This window comes from Alexandromys fortis, unplaced genomic scaffold (assembly GCF_014885135.2).
Source record: "Alexandromys fortis isolate MF-2015 unplaced genomic scaffold, M_Fortis_MF-2015_v1.1 scaffold_45, whole genome shotgun sequence".
NCBI lineage: Eukaryota > Metazoa > Chordata > Mammalia > Rodentia > Cricetidae > Alexandromys > Alexandromys fortis.
Window position 1 is genome coordinate 2,461,814 of NW_026067926.1, and position 21,759 is coordinate 2,483,572.

The 21,759-nt window shown below is 45.8% G+C and overlaps 1 protein-coding gene across 3 annotated transcripts in view; it reads right to left on the minus strand.

Annotated features, from left to right (window-relative positions):
* The window catches only part of Tnrc6a (trinucleotide repeat containing adaptor 6A), a 166,173-nt gene that overhangs the window by 131,297 nt on the left and 13,117 nt on the right, over window positions 1-21,759 (minus strand). For all 3 annotated transcript variants that reach the window (XM_050143138.1, XM_050143135.1, XM_050143132.1), the window contains exon 2: window positions 5,488-5,613. In XM_050143138.1, the coding sequence (XP_049999095.1) occupies window positions 5,488-5,567 (80 nt within the window). In that variant the 5' untranslated portion in view covers window positions 5,568-5,613. The remainder of the gene's footprint in view (window positions 1-5,487; window positions 5,614-21,759) is intronic.

The following is a 21,759-nucleotide window of genomic DNA, read 5'->3' on the forward strand; positions in this document are numbered from 1 at the left end:
AGAGCCTTCTTACTGTCTTGGTCCTCGTGGCTTGCTCAGTCTGTTTCCTTACACCAGTCAGGACTGCCTATCCAGGGGCCTTCCCACATCAACCATTAATCAAGAAAATGCCCCCACTGAGCTGCCTACAGGCCATTCTGATAGAGACATCTTCTCATTTTCTCAACTGAGGTTCCCTCTTCCCAGATAACTCTAGCTGTGTCAAATAGGCAAAAACAAACAAACAAATAAAAATAACGAAACCAAGCCAGGATATTAACGTCAGATGTCTTCCTTCCACAATCATGCACCGCTTTATTTTTTGAGACAGGGTCTTTCACTAAACCCAGAGCTCATCAATTCAGTCTGGCAGCCTGGCAAGCAAAGCCTGCTTGCTAGGACTACGGTCGTGCACAGCCCCATGTGGCTTTTTAAGTGGGTGCTGGGGATCAGACTTAGGTCTTCACATTTGTGAAGCGCTAATTGAGCCATCCCCAAAGTATACCCATTGCTTCCTGTTTCTCTATCTACTATCATTTACTTCTTATTTTTATTTTATGTGTGAATGTTTTGCCTGTATGCATGTCTATACGCCATATGTATGCAGTGCCTAAGAAGGCCAGAAGGGGGCATCAGATCCCCTTGAACTGGAATTACTGAAAGCTGTACATCAACGTGTGGGTGTTGGGAATGGAACCCAGGTCCTCTGGAAGAGCAGCCAGGGCTCTTAACCACTGAGCCTTCTCTCTAGCCCCTGGTTTGTTTTCAAATCACAGCAACAGAAAGGAAACCGAGACAGTGCCCAATGAAAATTGGGCATATTCACTCTTAAACGTCTTCCAAATTTATCAAGAAGCCTTGCCAAGTCACAATTGTGGAAAGGATTGTTGTAATCTTTTGCATTCGGTGTGGAAGAGTTTTCAGTTCGCTATGGGAAAGTTGTTCCTGCCGTGCCAGATGGTACTCCAGAAATGCAGACTCATCGGGATCTCCAAACAGGAGGGAGACTGATGTTTCCTTTTATTGCCTCATCCCACCGTATGATGTATACTCAAAATATCTGCGCGGCTTTCAGGAGCAGACGAGAAAGTGTCATGGATACAGTTGCTAAAACTGTTCAGTGTGTATGTACAATGCGGTGACTCACCGCCAATGTATGGAACCTCCTCCGAAGGGAGTACAAGGCTGCGAACGGAGGAACGTTGGGACCAAGCCAACGCTCGCGGCTTGAATTGTGCACGGGTTTCACAAAGACTCATGGGACTGTCAGTTCCAATTCAAGATCTTCTTGAAACAAAAAGACGCTTTGCCAGGTACTTAATAGCCGAAGACAGAAAATGACGACGCTTGCTGTTATTTTTGTCCATATTACAGTAGACAAGAAGAGGATAAACATGAAGCTCAAAAGGAAAGAAACATTCCCTTTTCCCTATCTAGAAAAGGATTGGAATTTATCTTAAGATGTAACTTTCATGGTGCAAATCAGTTAGGGTGATTTGGTGCACTTTCAAACACGAATCCAGGGCTGGACACGGCCCAGTGGTGAAGAGCGCAGGTGTCCTTCCTGAGGACCCAGGTCCCCAGCCCTCACATGGCAGCTCACAATTGTCTGTAACAGGTCTAGGGACTCCAACACCATCACTGCACACATGTGTTTCACAGACAGACATTCGGATAAAACACCTAGATACATAAAATAAAATAAAATCTTTTTTTAAAAAAATCCATGAAGCTATATGCATAATATTTTCAGTGGTGATGGGCCAACAGTGTGTGTATTTGTTTGTGTGTGTGTGTATCTATATATTGCTTGTATGTTTTTTGTTTTTTTTATTTTTTATTTTTTTTTTTTGAGACAGGGTTTCTCTGTAGCTTTGGAACCTGTGCTGGAACTAGCTCTTGTAGACCAGGCTGGCTTCAAACTCACAGAGATCCACCTGCCTCTGCCTCCCAAGTGCTGGGATTGAAGGTGTGCGCCACCACCGCCCAGCTAGTATGTAAGTTTTCTACAGAACCGACAAGAATACTTTGAAGAACATATTGCTGATATGAACAAAAGTTGACAGGAGACAGAGGCAGGCAGATCTCTATGATTCTGAGTCGAGCCTGATCTACAGAGCAAGTTCCATGACAGCTAGGGCTACACAGAGAAACCCATTCTTGAAAAAAAAAACAGAAACACAAGCGAACAAACAAACTGTGAGTTGTTTTTGCTGGTTTTGATCCCCTTTGCACCCCTGCTCTCAGTGTTGAGTCGGGGCCAGAGACAGTGTGCTGACACGGTTTGGACTAAAGCAGTTTTAAAACTGATGAAATGGGCTGGAGAGATGGCTCAGTGGTTAAGAGCACCGGCTGCTCTTCCAGAGGACCCAGGTTCAATTCCCAGCACCCACAAGGCAGTTCACAACTGTCTGTAATTCCAGTTCCAGGGAATCTGATGCCCTCACACAGACATACATGCAGGCAATACACTAACGTATATTAAATTAATTAAAATAAAATAAGCCTGCTGAAACAGACAAGCTTTTGCTACAAGGTCAAACAATTGTGACAAAGAGGAGCTACAAAGGCTGGGCGGAGGCGGTACACACCTTTTATCCCTGCACTCGGGAGGCAGAGGCAGGCAGATCTCTGTCAGTTCGTGAGTTTGAGGCCAGCCTGATCTGCAAGAGCTAGCTAGTTTCAGGACAGGTTCCAAAGCTACAAAGAAACTCTGTCTTGAAAAACAAAAGCAAAAATAAAATCAAAAGAGCTACAAAGATGACTATGACGGAAACGCATATTAGATATTAGAAAGCAAAAGTCCATTGGGCAATGCCTCACTAATGGGAAGCTGTCCAGAACAACACGGGTATGTCATTCTTTTTCAGCTGTGAATATAAATGTAGATCATACATCTCCAAAGGAAGTTTAGAAGTTTAGCAGCATAATTGAACTGAGCTGTTAAGAGTTAATAAAAATCATCCTGGATTTCAAAGATTTAAAAGAGCAATGGAGAGGAACATATTACTGGCTAATTTTTATATTGATCACATGTTGCCATGGTATTTTAGAAGTGCTAGATTCAATAGAAATCCTAAATTAATTTTATGTGCTTCTATCATTAGAAAACGCGCAACTAGTCAAACACTTGAAAATTACATTGCTGGGCTGGGATTGTGACTCAGGGGTACAACGTTTACCTGGCATGCTGAAGGCCCTGGGTTTGGTCCCTAGCCCTACAAAATAAATGCATGCATACATGCATGAATGATAGGTGGCTTATGTTTTCGTTTTATTCCGCAGTATAAAGCTAAAATCACTTCCCCTGTTATTAACGACTCTTTTCTTGGGAGAATCAGCTCCTGAGATTGTCGAACAAGAACACATTGTGAGACACCTGACTTCTGCCCCCAAATGGAAGGACCTGCCTGGATCTAAGCATCTGGTGGTGGACCTGAGCCTTTAGATGCCGACTTCTGGGACTTTGACTCTGCAGCAAGTAAAGCCAAACAGCGGTATCCGGAGCCTAACTGAACTGTACTGCCTCTGACGGGGGTGGTTTGTAGACAATGAAGCAGAATTTCCAGTTCAGAAATGTGGCTAAGAAGATGTGCCAAGCCCCAAAGTCAGTGAGATAGGTAAATCTCCAGAGGGAACAGAATGACAGAGACTGGAAGGCGGGGGATGTAGAAAAGGGAAAGACTGAGTTGTGGAGGATGAATTCTAAGGACAGGAGAGCTACAAGTGTGGACAAATGGTGCGTAGCTGGGGGGTACCCAAGATGGCCAGCCGGAGATCCCGGAACAGCTTAGCACTGAGAGCTGGCCCTGGTCAACAGTGCCAAGAAAACGTCCTCTTGAGTTTGGGAGTGAGTACCTGGGTTAATTAATGAGAAGGACTCTCAGGGGCTGTAGTTGTCATGGCAACCGTGAAAGGCCTAGTGGGGATTTGTACAGACAAAAGGAAAAGAGCAACAAGTGTTACCTCCCCCCTCTTCCTCTCCTGCTTGGATACCTCAAGATGGGTGTTCCCTCATCTTCCCTCCTCTGTAGCCCAGGCCAAAGGGCCGTGTGAATGGGATGGAGTCTATCCTTATTCAAGAGGGACTTGGAGATTTTGGACTTTATATTCAGGCTTGTGCCTGGCCTCCTATAATCCTGCCTTAGTTTCAAGGTCACTGCACCTTTGTCCTCTACCTGAATCCTCGTTCCAACACCTTGTACGGGATAGAATGTTCTTTTCGCAGAGGTCGGAAGTGATTAATGGAGCACTTACTGCCCACTGCCTGCTGCTCACACCCTGCTTGTCAATCACATGGAGGGTAGATGCTTCTAGGCTCCCTCAGTGAGTAACCACACACCTCTAACAAAATGCCATGGTCCCTTGGCACCTTACTACCTGCTTAAGATGTTCCTTTGTAACATTCTGTTCTGCCAGCCTTTTCCCCAGAGTCTCCTGGCTACAGTGTGTGCCCAGGTGTCTGTTCTATCAGGAACACCAGAGTCAGAGATATCAGCTCAGGTAGGTCTTTGGTGGTGCTCACCAGGAATGAAAAATCTCAAAGGGACCTAGACAAACTCAACCTACAAATACAGTCTTTTGAAGTTTTTACCTGAATCAATAGTATTGAATTGAGTCATTTCTCCTAAGCCTTTTTGTCCCATTAACTTGTCCAAGAGACTAGCTTATTTGGACACCTTCTTCTGACTGAATTCCGGGGGAGGGGGTAAGGATATTTATATAGAATACTTGATATATTCCTGGCACATAAATAACCACTGAATGAATAGAAAAATATGATAATTCTTAAGAGATATGGATACATAGCATCAATGGCTGGTATCAAGGTTTACAGTTAACACTCAGGCTCTATCTCAGAGTAACTTAGGTGGTTACTACAGGTTACTATAAGTGAGATATAACCTTGCTTATACTTGGCTTAAGAAATTCCTTCATAGAAAAAAGTGGAAATATATGAAACCAGGGTCCCCTTCCCTTCCCATTTCGGTGGGCTTTATTTCCTATCTGTCTTGCTGACCAGTTTTACCAGCTAATAACCAAGGCATGCCAGGCCGACCAGCAGACTGCGTACCCCCTTCCCCCATAGCGAGCCTTTTCTCTGGCTTCCTCCTGGATCTCCAGAGGAGCCTCCCAGTGGGTCTCCCTGATTCCCTTTCCCTCTGACCTCCCCACACATCTTCTGCAAGCAGTCACTGCGTTCTATGACACCGGGACTTGCATTGATGAGAGCCTGAGCAGCAGATTGGCCAGGCGAGTCACTGCCAAGCTGTTTGGAGATGGACATGTGTATGACCAGAGAAGAACCACCTTCAGGTGGGGATAGCGACATGGGGGTATGGCTGTTAGCTGCTGTCTCTGGGTCTTAGGGGCTGAATTTCAATTCTTTGACTTCAACCCCATTCGGTGTGTCAGATTGGGAATGCCTGCCCCCTCTGCTTACTCAGTACACATCAGGCACCTCAGGCTGCAAGGACTGACCCCTACCCCCACTGTGAGGTACGTTACCTGTTCCATTCCTCAGGCAGGGGGGTATCTTGCGATCCAGGACACCTGGCTTCGAGGCCGGGCTCTGCCACTAGTTGCATGACTTTAGGCAAATCACATCACCTCTCTGGGCCTCAGTTTCCACACCTGGGAAATGAAGGAATTGCGGGTCAGTCATTTGCCACTGAATACCCATCCCCAACCCCAAACAGAGCCCAAGCATGTTTCCCCGTGAAACATGCACCGTGTGCAACTTCCGGTGCAAGCCTGTGTCCCTTTCCTCCAAGAAAACCTACTATACCAAAGCGAAGAATGAAACTGAAAAATAACCCATCTTTGGTCTGGGGCTCTAGTTCAGTAATAAGAGCATTTTCCTAGCATGTGCAAGGCCCAAGGTTTGGTCCTCAACACCAGAAAACCAAACCAAACCAAACTCTTGAGCATAGTATTTTGACTATAATAGAGCTACACTTACTGAGGATTTAAATGTATAGTTTAAGAGAGAGAAGGGAGAGCTGGAGACAGAGAGAGAGAGAGAGAGAGAGAGAGAGAGAGAGAGAGAGAGAGAGAGAGAGAGAGAGAGAGAACGGTTGGGGAGGAAGGAGATGCTACCAGGCATGGAAGCTGGTTTCGAGGGTCCCAGGGCAGGCAGCTGAATGCAGTGGATAAGAGGTTAGCCTTTGGAATTGGACTGTCAGGCAAGTGGTAATTCAATACTAATGTTAAAGACCAATTTTATCCAAGGTCCTTGTCTTCACTTCTGTTCCCGTTGCTGTGATGAACACTTGAAGGTTGTGATGGAATCGCAGCGGCAGAAGCCTGAGGGCACTGGTCAGGCTGCATCCACAGGCAAGTGGAAAGATGGCTCAGTGAGGATGCACACCTTTAACCCCGGCACTGCAGACGCAGAGGCAGGTGGATCTCTACGTGTTTAAGGCCAGCGTGGTCTATGTAAAGAGTTCCAGGACTAAGACCTTGTCTCAAATAAAACAGAGCAAAAATACAACAACAGCAACAGCAATAATCCACTAACCACCGAAGCCCCTAAACGATGCCAGCCAATGATGCCAGCTCATGTGCAGGGAATCTGTGCCCACGCTGCAGGAAGGTGATGAGATCACACGCTGTGTCCGGTGCAGCCGTTTTCATGGCCATTTGGGCTCATTTGGGATGCCACTGCAGACCTCAGCTCATCGGACTCATAGGTGTCATGAGTCACCTTATGTGGTTGCTTCTTTTGTGAACAACACTGACAGCTTCAGAACCAGTTGATTTCTTCTTTTTCTTCTTCTCCTTCTCCTCCTTCTCCTTCTTCGTTTTGCTTTTTCAAGACAAGATTTCTCTGTAGCTTTGGAGCCTGTCCTGGAACTAGCTCTTGTAGACCAAGTTGGCCTTCTCACAGAGTTCCACCTGCCCCTGCCTCCCGAGGACTGGGATTAAAGGTGCGTGCCACCACTGCCTGGCTCTTAGAGACAGGTGGTTTCTAAGGTCCTGCCTACCATCAGGCTGCTGGGACATCGCCAGATGTCACCAGTACCTGGTTCTCTTTTCTACGTGACTAGGAGAAATGCCACTCAGCTATGTCCATTAATTGAGCTATCAGAATGTCAATCTTTTAGCTGTTGTCTTCTTGAAGAAAGGGTATCACGTTACAAAAATTAAGGTGCTGGGGAGATGATCTAGCGGTTGAGAGTGCTGGCAGCTCTTCTAGAGTGCCTAGGTTTCGTTCCCAGCACCCACAAGCAGGCTCACACAACCATCTGTAACTCCAGCTCTAGAGGATCTCATCTATTCCCTTTTCGTGGTGCACAGGCGAAACACGCAGTCACATTACACCTTTTAAGATTTAAAACCAGCAAAACAGTGATCAGAGTTCACTGGGGTACAGCGATCAGAGTTATTGGGGTACATGGCTGTAGCTGCAGCACTGAGGAGGCTGAGGCAGGAGGATCTCATTCTAGACCAACAGGTGCTAACTTATCTCAGAAAGAACACCAGTAGAACTAAACACATAAAAATGCAGAGGCTGGTATAACAAACAAGTACTTCCATGAAAGTCAACAACTAAACGCAACTAGTCTTGTCTGTTGGTTCCCTTTAAGCATGAAAGCTCTGGTCTTTTCTTGTCTCGCGGGATTAACGTTCTAACACCGAACACAAAAGGGCTAGGGATACAGCTAGTTGGTAGAGTGTTTACCTACCATACAGGAAGTCCTGGGTTCAGTCTCTAGCCCTGAATAAACTGGGTGTGGCAGCCCACTTCAGTAACCTTAATTCTTGGGAAGAGGCAGGAGGGGCAGAAACTCAAGGTCAGCCTTGAGTACTTAGTGAATTCAAGGCCAGCACTGGCTGTACAAGAGAGACCCTGCCCCAAGAAATAAAAACGCTAAAAAAAAATTTTAAAAAATCTAAATTTGAAAGGGAACCACTAAAAATATTTGTAAGTATTCTCTATATTTGATTGTGGCAGGAGCCGGAGGCCTGCAGCTCCTTCTGGCCTCCTTCTGGCAAGGCTGTTCTGCTAGGCTGCACTCTGGGCCAGCATTCAGACTGCAGATCCTCACGGCTCCTTCCCTTTCAAACCTCTGCAGTCTGGCATCTGCTGCCTCCGCCCCGGTAATGTGACTTCCAGTAACACCATCAAGATCCTGTAGGCTGCCAAATTTGGCAGCCAGTTTCTATCCTCATTTTGCTTGCCTTCCTGATGCTAAATCCTAAAACCATTTGAATGTTTGCTGGGTGAGTTTGAATTTATTATTCTTACATAAGCAAGAAGACAAAGGAGTCTTTAAAACAAGGGAACAAAGCTAAAAATAGTCAATGCTTCAGTTTTTCCAAGAGGACCATCTCAAAAGACCAAATATGACACACAGCATTTCAGATTACAGAGACTGAGCCATGAGTCACAGTGGCACATACCTGTCACCCCAACGTTTGGGAGGTTCAGGCAGGAGGGTCATCAGTTTGAGGTCAGCCTGAGCTTCCTAGCAACACCTCATCACAAGGACAGAGTGCCTACCTAACGTGAGCAAGTCCCCTCCCCACTCCACCCCTTTCCATTCATTCCCTGTACTGCAAGCAGGAGAGAGGGAGGGAGAGAGGGAGCCAGAGAGACCAGAAATTCATTTGCTTTAAAATCTTAAAACAAGATTTATTTTATGTGTCTGAGTGTGTATGTTATGTGCAGCCCTGGAGGCCGAAAGGGGGCCTGGATTCCCTAGAGCTGAAGCACTAGGGTGGGTATGAGCCACCTGGAGTGGGTACGGAAAGCCGAACTCAGATCCTCTGGGAAATCAGTGAGTGTGCTTAACCACTGAGTCATCTCCCCAGACCAGAGACTAATTTGCTTAACCATTTACCTGTTCTCTCTCTCTCTCTCTCTCTCTCTCTCTCTCTCTCTCTCTCTCTCTCTCTCTCTCTCACACACACACACACACACACACACACACACCTACAAGGTGCCAATAATTATACAAGATGTTGCGGATGTAAAGGGCAAGGCAAGCTAGCAGATTTCAGAGCATATCCCACCTAGGAGTAAGACAGCAGATTCTGAATTAAGAACGCGATTGACATGTAACATTCCTACAGAAAACACACATGCTGTCTGTCTTCAGTCTGGTGGATTTTCACAAACAGAACACACTGACTAGTAGTAGCACCTGCCAGCCTCCCAGAACCTCCGCTGGGCGCCCTTGCAGCAGTAAGTGCTGGATGTTGGACAGTTGAAATCATTCAGCATATATCCCAGGTGAATCCCCGCCTTAGTTCGACGTCATTGGTGAGATCTGTGGACTGTGGTGCATTGCTGTGGACACACATTCTTGCTATTGTGGATTTTCTCTCCTCTCTAGCTGGGAACGTCCCACGGTAATTGCATTCTCATTTTCAGGAGCGCTGCTCCCCCTTTCTTGGCTCTTTTTAAAAGGAACTATGTGTTTGTTTGCTTATTTATTTAGTGTATGTTGCATGCATGTGAACATATGGACATGTATGCCTTTAAGCATATGTGGGAAAGCCAGAATAGGATCCCTCTCTACCTTATGCCTTGAAGACAATGCTTCTCCATCATATACTTTGGTTGTACGACATAAAGAAATCAGTTTGGAACTAACTGGGAAATGTCCTCCCTGCTGGCTAGCTTTCATAGTGGTGGAATGTGTTCTGAATCTGAGAAAAGGCATTAATGGCCTTGCCCAGTGCTGGACCCTGTATGCTATAATGCCAACCTTCCAGGAAAGAGGTGTGTGCTGGTGCAATCGTGACAGGAAGGTAAACAATCACTTTCTGATTGGCTTTGAGGTCTGCTCCACAGGAGGGAACTCATGACTGGTCCTGTCAACATGATTAAAAGCTCATGGCTGGGGAGGTCATAGGCCTTAGGGGAGACGAAGTCTATGCTTTAATGGGGCTTGAAGTCTGCTGGCAGTGGGTGATTTGGTAACACAGAAACCAAACAGGGCACAGATGCACAACCAGAATGACCTTTTAGTTTTGCTATCCGGGGCCTCTGTGTGCTAAACAGATGTTCGACTAAAACCCCAGCTCTTTAGTAGAATTTAAAAACGAAGAAGAAGAAGAAGAAGAAGAAGAAGAAGAAGAAGAAGAAGAAGAAGAAGAAGAAGAAGAAGAAGAAGAAGAAGAAGAAGAAGAAGAAGAAGCAGCAACTGTGTGGGCGGGAGAAGGGGAGAGCTGGGCAGATGACTCAGGGAAGGGCTGGTCGTGCTGAGTCCAGATTTCCAGAACCCACGTAAAAGGCAGGTGTGGTGGTGTGCACCTGTAACCCTGGTGCTGGAGACAGGCAGTCCCTCGTGTTTGCTAGTTAGCCAGTCTCACTGAACTGGTGAGCTCCAGAATTGGTGAGAGACCCTGTCTTTAAAAAAAAAAAAACCAATATGGAGGGGGCTGGAGAGGTGGCTCAGAGGTTAAGAGCACTGGCTGTTCTTCTAGAGGTCCTGAGTTCAATTCCCAGCAACCACATGGTGGCTCACAACTTTCTGTAATGAGATCTGGTGCCCTCTTCTGGCGTGTAGGCAAACATGCAAGCAGAACACTATATACATAATAAATATATAAAATCTAAAAAAATAAAAAAGAATGGATGTGAGTTTTAAAAAAAAAAAACCAATATGGAGAGCAACAGAGGAAGATACCCAAGTGTCAACCTCCGACTTCCACATGCGAGCGCACGCGTGCGCACACACACTATTTCCAAAAAATCCATAAAGAAGTTGGTACTGTAAAGAAAATCAACCTGGTTATGGTGATAAGACACAGGGGGTGTGTGTGTGGAGGGGGTAAGTATAGATTGAAGACCGCTTCAAAGAGATGACACTCAAGTCTACTTCTAAACTGCCTAAAGGAACAAAACCACAGTCCAGACATGGGAAATAAAGAGATTGTGAGGGCTTTAAGACCAGAATAAGTGTGGGATATTCAAGAGTCAGCTAGGACTGAGTGTAGTCCAGTGGCAGAACACTTGCCGAGCGTGCACAAGGCACTAATTTCAACCCGTGGCACTGATACTAAAGACTAGGCAGGGAGTTACTGTGGTCGGAACCTCCACAGAGGAGTTTAACACATAGTGAACCCAGCAGGGGTCAGGTCTTTCTAGGACTGTGGACCACACTGAGGAGTCTGGGTTTCATTTTTCAATGTGAAGTCAAAGGAAGATTTTGAAGTAGAGAGCTCGCATGATTTGCCGTGTGATTTTAAATGACCATGGGGCTGCTGTGAGGTGGCCCTTGAGGAGGAAAATGAGCAGAAATGACAGAAGGAGATGCAAATAGGGCACGTGAGGACAACACTTAGAGGAAGATGGTGGCAGTATAGAGATCAGTGACTGGCTAGGAGACAGGCTTGGTTTTGAGACAGGTTCTCTGTATAGCCTGGCTACAAACTCTCAACCCTCCGCTATAGCCTCTCTAGTATTGGGAGTGTAAGTGTTTTTTTACTGCTGTAGGAATTTTTGGAACATTTAGGAGGGAGGAGTCTCTGAGAGAAGTAGGTGATTGCGGGGCGGGGGGTGGTGATGGTGGTGGTACAGTCCTAGAGGGTATCTGGTCCCTCCCTCCTCTCTGTCTTGGTCTCTCTCTGCTTCTGGTCCACTCTGAAATAAATATTACTGTGCAGCATACTCCTGTTACCATGATGTTCTGCTCAAGCACAGGGGGGCAAAAGCTTCGGCCAGAGCCCCCTAAAACCATGAGCCAAATTAAGCTTTTCCTATGTTGTTCTTTGGAGCTACTGTTTAATCATAGTGACACAAACATACATAAGAGCATGGGGGTCTGTGGTTGATATGAACAGACAGAAACCCTTTGAACACCCCAAAAAAAGGATTTAGGTGCTAAGGAATTGAGGTCTGAGCATGGACCCAGGATGACCCGATATTTATGGGGAATTCTGAGAGGAGGAAAGAGAAGAACTGGGAAGAAATAGGAAACAAATCCAGGGTGGACCGTCCAGAGAAGACTGTGACTAATTGGGTCAAATGTCGCCGAGTGGCAGCGATGACTCAGTCGCAGACAAACACGTGGAAGGTATGTGAGGAGGATTTCACAGGATTGTGTAAATGGGATTGGTGTGGGCCCCAGTACACACAGCCAGTTGTGTGATATCCATGTGCCTGAATATCAGTGTTAACAAGCAAGCAAAGCCTTGTCCTTCTACTTTGACAAATGAATATTTATCATATATATTTAGAAGGTGAATTTAGAATGTGTACTTCCTCAGTTCCACAAGGAATGGACTGAAGTAGCAAAGGCTGGTCCCTGACCGTTTCTTCCTTATTTTCTCTCATTTCATTTAAAAATCCATCTACGGGGCTGGAGAGATGGCTCAGTGGTTGAGAGCATTGCCTGCTCTTCCAAAGGTCCTGAGTTCAATTCCCAGCAACCACATGGTGGCTCACAACCATCTGGAATGAGGTCTGGTGCCCTCTTCTGGCCTGCTGACATACACACACAGACAGAATATTGTATACATAATAAATAAATAAATATTAAAAAAAATAAAAATAAAATAAAAATCCATCTACATAGCCAGACGGTGGTGGTGCACGTCTTTAATCCCAGCACTCGGGAGGTAGAGGAGGCAGATCTCTGTGAGTTCGAGGCCAGCTTGGTCTACAAGAGCTAGTTCCAGGACAGACTCCAAAGCTACAGAGAAACCCTGCCTTGAAAAAAAAAAAAAAAAAAGACAAACAAAAACCCATTACATATACTTCTCCAATAACCAGCTGAGCAAACAGACATCTTTTAGGCATGAAAATACATAGACCACAGCCACTGCGTATGGAACATTGTTCCACAGACCCTGAGAGACCTGGCACCATTTAGACAGAGTATTCAGAAATCTAGTCAGCCTGAAGATGCCCTTGTATGCTGGTGCTGTGTACCCTTGGCTTCATGGAGAGGAGTATGGCTGGAGGGGGGCAGCAGGGGTCTCCCTACCATGTTAGAGAGGGTGAAAGAATGGGAGAATAGGAGGTGGGGGGTGGAAAGAGTAAATGTAGACAGCTCTCCGGAGGAATGTGTCTATCCTGGGTTAGTAGCAGGAGAAGATCCAGAGGATGCTTTGGTTTGAGTTTTTGTTGTTTGCTTGTTGTGTTTTTTGTTGTTTGTTATTTGAGACTGACTGGCCTCATACTTGATATATTGAGGAGGATGTACTTGAACTTCTAGGTCTCTTGCTTCACCCTTTCAGAGGTGGAACTACCTACAGGCCTGCGCACCACACCTGGACAGGGATTTTGCTTTAGCTTGTTTGACACAAGGTTTCCTAGAACTTGCTCTGTAGACCAGGATGACCTCGAACTCAGAGATCCGCCTGCCTCTGCCTCCTAAGTGCTGGAATTAAAGGCATGCCTATTTTTATTTATTTATTTATTGGGGTTTTTGCTTTGTTTTGTTTTTTTGGGGGGGCTTTTTTTGCTTTTTGGGGTTTTTTTTGGTTTTTTGAGTCAGGGTTTCTCTGTAGCTTTGAAGCCTGGCCTGGTACTAGCTCTTGTAGACCAGGTTGGCCTCGAACTCACAGAGATCCACCCACCTCTGTGTCCTGAGTGCTGGGATTAAAGGTATATGCCACCACCGCCCAACTTGTGCCTATTTTTAAAGACAAAACTTTGGTACGCTGAAATCACCCTGTGGAGAGAACAGCTTATGAAGAGAAGAGAAAGGGCTGTTATTAGGAGCAAGGTACTTGACCAAGTAGAGAGGGAGGACATAGAGAGGGAGGACACAACCCAGCCAAAGTGAAGACATTGGCCTGTAGAAGCCTTACAAATAATAATACTTGAGACGAGGCAAAGCAGATGCTGTGGGCCCCAATGCAGGTGGCTAAGGCATTGAGGGGAAACCACTACATCATTCCCAAACTGTTTCTGTGTTGGATAGTTCTGTGTCAACTTGACATAAGCTAGAGTTATCTAGGAGGAGGGAACCTCCACTGAGGAGACACCCCCACCAGACTGGCCTGTGGGTAAGCCTGTGGTGCATCTTCTTGATTGATGTGGGAGGGCCCAGCCCATTTTTGTGGGCAGTGCTAGCCTTGGACTGATGGTCCTGGGTGCTATAAGAAAGCTGGCTGAGTAAGCCATCAGGAACAAACCAGTAGGCAGTGTTCCTCAATTTCAGTTCCTGCCTCCAGGTTCCTGCTTTGAGTTCCTGCCCTGACTTCTCTGGATGGTGGACTATAAGCGGAAATAAATCCTTCCCTCCCCAGGTTGCTTTTGGTCATGATATAGACAATTCTCTGGAGGAATGTGTCCTATCGTGGGCTATCACAACAATAGAACCCCTAATTAAGACAGCTTCTAACATCCACAATTAGATGGGGGAAGTTGAGGTCAACTTGGGCTACATAGCAAGACCCTGTTTCAAGAAAACAAAGACATAGATATTGGTGGTTTAATTAAAAATGTTAGATTTATTTGATTCTGAGTGAAACTGAGCCATTAAAGGCTTGGCTCACAGTCAAATATATAGAGAAACTAAATGCTCTAAAACTTCCGGGTTAGTAATTACAGAGTCCGGAAGTTTGTAAATTATGTTTAAACGTTTAGCAGTTAGTTGTTGAACAATAAGTTGGCATTGTCAGTTATCTGAAATACTTCAGAGTCTTCAATTTGTAATTGTAGTTAAAATGCCAAAGCCAGGGAGATATTTATTAACCAAGTTTGTAAATGGTGTTAATATTTAGAAGAATTCACTGGGTCGAATTTACAAGCTAACTCAGCTAAACACAAGAGCAAACAGAAGGCCATCGTTAGCTTTAGAGAAGATGCGCTGAATTCATGAACGCAACAATGGAATCTGGTAATTGTGTAAATTTTGTTAAAGTCTAGGAGGGGCTGGGGTTTTAGATCCATGGCTTTAATAAACTGAGCGTGGTTAGAATACATGTAACTGTGAGCGTATTTTTGATGGCCTGAGGCTCAGTGTCAAGTGTAAACAGCCGTGTTCACTGTCTGTAAGACTCCTTCTATGCCAGCCTCAAGATTCACTTTCTGCAGTTTGATGTCTGCTCCTCACAATCTCCTCACATTTCATGAAAATAACATGAAATATATTTATATCCACATACATGTTTACATGAGTCCATCATTAACCCCAAATGGGAAAGAGAAACATGAGCGGGCCAGCGGGTGCTGAAAGTCCCGGTGCTTCCTCACAGAGAGGCCTCTGGGAAAGTCCGGGTAAGATACACACCAATAGGAGAGTGAACTCTTCCGCCCGAGGCCTCTGTAATCAACTACAGGGTTGCTTGTGTCCCGGCTGAGTCAGATGCTGTCCTTCTGCTTGCTAAAGCCAGGAGAATCCAGCATCCCAAGGCTAATTTTTGAACAAAGGAATAGATAGTTTGCTTGGGAAAAACTTCTGAACTTGAAGACTGGCCAGGATTGGAAAGCAGATTCTGTCCCCCAGTCACCCGTGTGTGTGTGTGTGTGTGTGTGTGTGTGTTAGTGCCATGACACATGTATGGAGGTAAGAGGACACCTGCAGGAGCAATTTCTCACCTTTCTCTCCTTCCACCATGTGGGTTCTGGGGACCTACTTTATGACTTCAGGCTTGGCAATAAGTGCCCTTATTACCTCCACATTATTATTATTATCGTTGTTGTTGTTTATTATGTTTTTGTACTGAGCCAGGGTGTCTCACTGAAACTGGAGCTTACTGATTCAACAAGACTAGCTGGCTAACAAGCCCCAAGTCTCTTCCTGCTCTTGCCGCCTCAGTGATAGGATTACAGGCTCGTGTTGCTGCACCCAGTCTTTTTTGTGGGTGCTAGAGATCCAAACTCAGGTTTTCTTTTCCACATGAGCCCTCTCCCCTTCCCTCCAGACCTTCTTTTAAAATAGGGCTTCTGGAACAATGGAGACTGAGGTTGGAGCAATGCTTGCCTCAGATCTCAGCTTCATCCTTCTCTCTAACACAGCAGTAGCCACGGGGCTGCAAAAGGCCACCAATGCCCTGGATAACATTGACCTATAAAAAGAACGCAGAGCTCCCCCTCTGGAATATAGGCTCCTGGGTCGGGCAACACATTCACCTGTGCCCTTTAGAGTCATGAGTTGGCTCTTGCTGCTGAAAGAAGGAAAAGGATCCTCATTTGGATTAATGCTCCAACTTCTAAAATCGTAAGAGCCAGAGAAAGGGAAGTTATGGACATGTGGAACACAGTCTCCCCAAAGACTGGTAAAAATCTATGCCTCATGTGGTGTGTGTGTGTGTGTGTGTGTGTGTGTGTGTGTATAAAATCTACAATGAGAATTTCTTTTTTTAAAATATTTATTTATTATGTATACAATAGTCTGTCTGTATGTCTGCAGGCCAGAAGAGGGCACCAGACCTCATTACAGATGGTTGTGAGCCACCATGTGGTTGCTGGGAATTGAACTCAGGGCCTTTGGAAGAGCAGGCAATGCTCTTAACCACTGAGCCATCTCTCCAGCCCTACAATGAGAATTTCATCAGATTTTTATGTTTGAATCAGGACAAAAAAAAAGTCCTGAGGCCAGGTGTGGTGGCACATGCCTTTGATCTTGGAGGGGGTAGAGATAAGTACCCAAAGCGTGCTCCAGACCAAATAAATTCAAATCTGAGGCAGGGGTCAGAGATGTATATCCAAGAGCTCCTATATACTATATGGATAAAAGACAGAAGTCAGGGCACGGAGAGAGGGCTCATTAGTTAAGAGTACTTGCTGCTCTTGCGGAGGATCTATGTTTAGCTCCCACTGCCCACATGGTGATTCACAGCTTTCTGTAACTGCACTTCCAGGGTTCCTGTTGGAGCCCTCTGGGGGTCCTGCGTTTACATCGTGCATAGACAAACATGCAGGCAACGCACTCATATAGTTAAAAATAAATCTCTAAAAGCTGGGGAGAAAACCAAGCCAACAACCCAGAAATCAATAAAACTGATGAGCGAAAACATCGATTATAATAACTGTAACTGGGTTAAATCTCCCCATGGAAAGAATTCAGGCGACAGTGCTGAGATTCAAGTTTCATCTTTCAGGTCTCTTCCCGCAGCCTTGTCTCTGTTCCGAATCAGCCGCGGCTCCAAGATTTTCACAGTAAACAGTGTCCTAAGTCCATGTGAAGGGGGCAAGAACCTTTGAATTTGTTCCAGGGAGTCAGCGTTCCATGGGATCTTTTTTAAAAAAAATTATGATCGTATGTTTTTCCCTGAAACAATCGCTGTGACCAGGAACGTTGATTATCCAGGCCTAAGTCTTGTGCATACATACTCCTTTCCTTGAACAGGAAGAAGAGTCATGTCTACCAGAACTACGTAAGATGAGATTGTTGGGGAGAGGGGGGACCTCAACCAAACTACTAGCAGAAGTAGAGAATGAGGGCAACTGGTCAGAAAAAAAAAAAGAAAAGAAAAGCCGGTGCATTTGAAATGTATTCATCCTTTGATGTCATAGATTAGTTCAGGCCCCCAAGGAGATACCAAAAGCCCTGGATATTCAAGCCCTTTATATAAAATGGTGTGGTATTTGCGTATCTGTGACACACACCTTCTTGAATAATTTTTCAATAACAATTATTGAAAAAGAGGCTATGAATTCAAAGAACAAAGAAGGGTGTGTGGGAGGGTTTAGAAGGAGAAAAGGGAAGGAGGAAATAGTACACTCTCAAAAAAAGATAATTTAAAAACTTGAAAAAGTATCTAAAAGCTGGGGGCTGGAGAGATGACTCAGTGGTTAAGCGGACGTACTGCTTTTCCAGAGGGTTCGATTTCTAGCACCCACATCAGATGGTTTGCAACTGTCTGTAACTCCAGCTCCAGGGCCCGGCATCTCTAGCCGCTGAGAGCACCTGCAGTCACGTGCACATACCCACATGCAGACACGCACCGACATACACTTAACAATAAACGCTAATATTAAAAATGTACATATAGGGCCATGGAGGTAGCTCAGTGGTTAAGAGTGATTACGCTCTTTCAGAGGACCCAGGTTTGGTTCCCAGCCCACTTCAGGCAGCTTATCAACTGCCAGTAACTCTTGTTCCAGGGGATCTGATGCCCTCTTCTGGCTTCCATACTGTATACACGTGACACACATATATGTACTTAAGACATACACACTCACACCTAAAAATAAAACACATTTTAAAATCTTTTTTTTAATTTATTTATTTATTTTTATTTATTTATTATGTACACAATATTCTGTCTGTGTGTATGCCTGCAGGCCAGAAGAGGGCACCAGACCCCATTACAGATGGTTGTGAGCCACCATGTGGTTGCTGGGAATTGAACTCAGGACCTTTGGAAGAACAGGCAGTGCTCCCAACCTCTGAGCCATCTCTCCAGCCTCTAAAATCTTTTTAAAACTTATACTTAGGCCTGGGGGAGGTAGCTCAGTGGGTGCTGGCTGTGCAAGTGTGACTGGAATTTGGATCTACAGCACCCATGTGACGCTGTAATGAAGGTAGGTGTGGTGGCCCCATGGTGACAGCACCTGCAGGCAGGGACAGAGCTTCTCCAGAGCCAGCTGGCTAGCTAGACTAGCCAAATCAGTGAGCTTGGGGACTAAGGGACCTTGTCTCAGTGTATAAGTTGGTGAGTGAACAAATAAGACATCTGATGTTAACCTCTGGCCTCTGCACACATGCTCACACATACACATGCATACTCCCACTCACATGTGCACCTACATGCATGTAACATGTACACAAAAAGTGTGTGTGTGTGTGTGTGTGTGTGTGTGTACATCTGTTTATACCTATCTTTGTCTTTCTCTCTGTGTCTACATCCCGGCTAATGACAGAGCCCATCTCTTTCTTTCCTATTAAATTAGAATGTATTAACAGCTATTTGCTTTTAAAAGAGGCAGCGAACGTTTGGTGGTCTTGGCAGTTGGTTCAAGACCGACCTAGAAAGAGTGGTGGGGTCCCCAGAAAGACCACTTTTCATTAGTGTTAAGAACACACCTCACTCTGAGGCAGGGGGTTAGATGTTGGAGCTAGGCAGGTAGCTAGCTGCACATCATTTTCTAGAGTATTTAATTTGGATTCATACACAGGAAGAACTTTTCACATTTCCAGGCATTCTGCATAGTTCTTAAATACTAATATGTCACATAACGTATCTCTACTGAAGGGCGAAGAAGCTGAGCGTTAGGAAAGAGTCCTCACCGCTGCCAGAGTCTCCTGCACTGAGCTCAGTTTCCTGGTGTCTTATTCTCGGTACTGAATGTCCTCTTATGCCAGCTTGTCATTCCGAGCTGCTGACCACAGCATGTTGACACACCACTTGAAATCAGAGATAACATTTCTTCCCATCCCCAACAGTGACTAGGACCAGGCCTGGGATGTTTCTGGTGTTGCGGATGCTATACGGAAATCGTAACAACTCCTCAGTTGTTCTCCTGAGTGCTGTCCCCACTGGACAGCTAACGTGCGTTAGTGTGAAAAGGCCTGAGTCACACGACTCCTTGCAGCCATGCCTGGCTTTTCTAACACGGGTGCTGTGATTCAACCTCATGCCCTCAAGCTTTCGGATTTAGTGCTCTTGTCCCCAAATCCCCACGCATGGATTTGAAAAGTGCTTCGTGTCTTTGCCCCTATGTCTTTACTGTGAACATGCTTTGGCCTAAACTGTACAAGGCTAACCCATGGGCTGGAGTTGAACTACCACGGCTGTCTTACCCAACTCTGCTCTAGACAGAACTCAGCCAAAACCAGGTGAAATCTAGGCATGACCCACAGCCATGGGCGGACTTCATGGCCATGTGACCTTTGGGTTTTCAGGGGACCTTGTGTTAAGGAAGGCCCTATGCTTGTCTTAATGCCCTCTGAGCATCATCTTGAAAGACTTAATTTTTGAATAAGGAGACTTCATTTTTCCTTGTGCATTTGGTACTATAAAGTCTGCATTGTTCCCTGTATATCTGAGCTCTGACCCCTGAGTGAGCCTGGCTGAGATGCAAAGGACCTCCCTGCCACTCTACAGACACCAGTGAGCACATCCTTGTTCCTTAAGTGGGGTGGGTTACTTAGCAGCATTATAGCAATATGTAAGCTCAACCTTTTTAGACAGCCATACAGCCCATCCTCCTTCAGCAGCACCTCAATGTGCTTCTTCTTTAAATATTTATTTTTATTTGTGTGTGTGTGAACACATGTCCGTGTGTGAGCTACGTGCATGCGGTACCCGCAGAGGTCAGAAGAGGGTGTCAAATTCCCCTGGAACTGGAATTACAGGCAGTTGTGAGCCATATGGGTGCTGGGAATGGCAGCCAAGTCCTCTGAAGAGGAGCCAATGCTCCTGAGCACCAAGCCGTCTCTCAGTCTTGGAGTACATTTCTAATCTGTGTCACGTCTCACAGAATAATAGCTTACACGGAAAACAGAAAAATGCCCTCTGAGTTTTGCTTCTAGTGATTGTTACACCTCAGGATTATCAAGTGTTTCCACCCCCCATTCGCCAGCACTGAAGACTGAATCTTGAGTCTCCCCCAGGCCGGGAAAGTGCTCTACTAAGCTGTATGCTCAACTACGGTTTGTACTTTTTATTTTGAGATAGGATCTCACTATGCTGCCAGGCTTGCCTTGAGCTCACTCTGCATCTAGGCAGGCCTTGAATTTGCAGTTTTTCTGCTTTAGTCTTCCAAATAGCTGGGACCGCGGACCTGTGCCACCAGGTCCCGCTCTGCGTCTTTCTCACACAAATGTGATTTTCCTCTACCAGCCATTTCTCATAGAGGGGCGGTGTAACAACCATGTTTGCTTGGCATCTGCCTCAGATAATCTCACCCCTACATTTTGCTTTCTCTCCCAGCATGCTTTGTTGATTTGTTTTTACTTTGATGGGATCCCACTATATAGCCCAGGCTAGCCTGTAACTCCCAATCCTCCAGTCTTCACCTCCTGAGCACGGGGAGGACACCTGTGTGACCACGCTGGCTCTCTCCAAGCATTCTGTTTGTCCTGAGTTTTTGACAGTGGTATATGATTTTCATACAGCTTTGCTGGGGTTTTATGTGAGTGTAGAATGAATGTGTGTACAGTGTGTGTGTCTGTGTGTCTCTGTGTGTGTTCTTATGTGAGTGTGAGTGTGTGTGTGCCATAGTGTACAGGTGGAGGTCAGAGGAAAACCTCTGGTCTCCTGCTGTCCCTGCTGTGTGGGCAGGCTCGCTGGCCAGCATTTTCTCTCATTTCTACTTCCCATCTCACCATGGGGAGACTTGGGGTCCAGATGCTTGGTGCTGCACGGGCTTCCAGGGGGCTGTGGAGATCTGTGCTCTGTCCTCATGTTCTGCAGCAAATGCCTTGCCTACTAGGTCACTCCCCACCTGCATCCTGCCCCAGCACTGCTGGGTTTAATCTGCTTTGTTTGGAGACAGGGTCTCACAATGCAGCCCCGGCTGGCCTGGAACTCATAAAGACCCACCTGCCTCTGCCTCCAGAGTTCCAGGTGTACGCCACCACGTCCTGCCTTCTACTGCTGTTTCCTCAGTCAGAAATAAAATATGGGGCTTGGTGGTGGGTGGTGGTGCACACCTTTAATCTCTGCATTCAGGAGGCAGAGGCAGGTGGATCTTAGTGAGTTTGAGGCCAGCCTGGTCTACAAAACGAGTTCCAAGACAGCCAGGACAGTTACACAGAGAAACTCTTGTCTCAAAAAACTAGAAACAAACAAGCAACAAACAAATAAATAAACTATGGGCACTGGGAGAGGGCTCAGCAGGTAAAGACATTTGTCACCAAGACTGACCTAACTTTAATCTCTGTGACCCACACAGTAGGAGGAGAGGAAATTCTCTGACCTCTG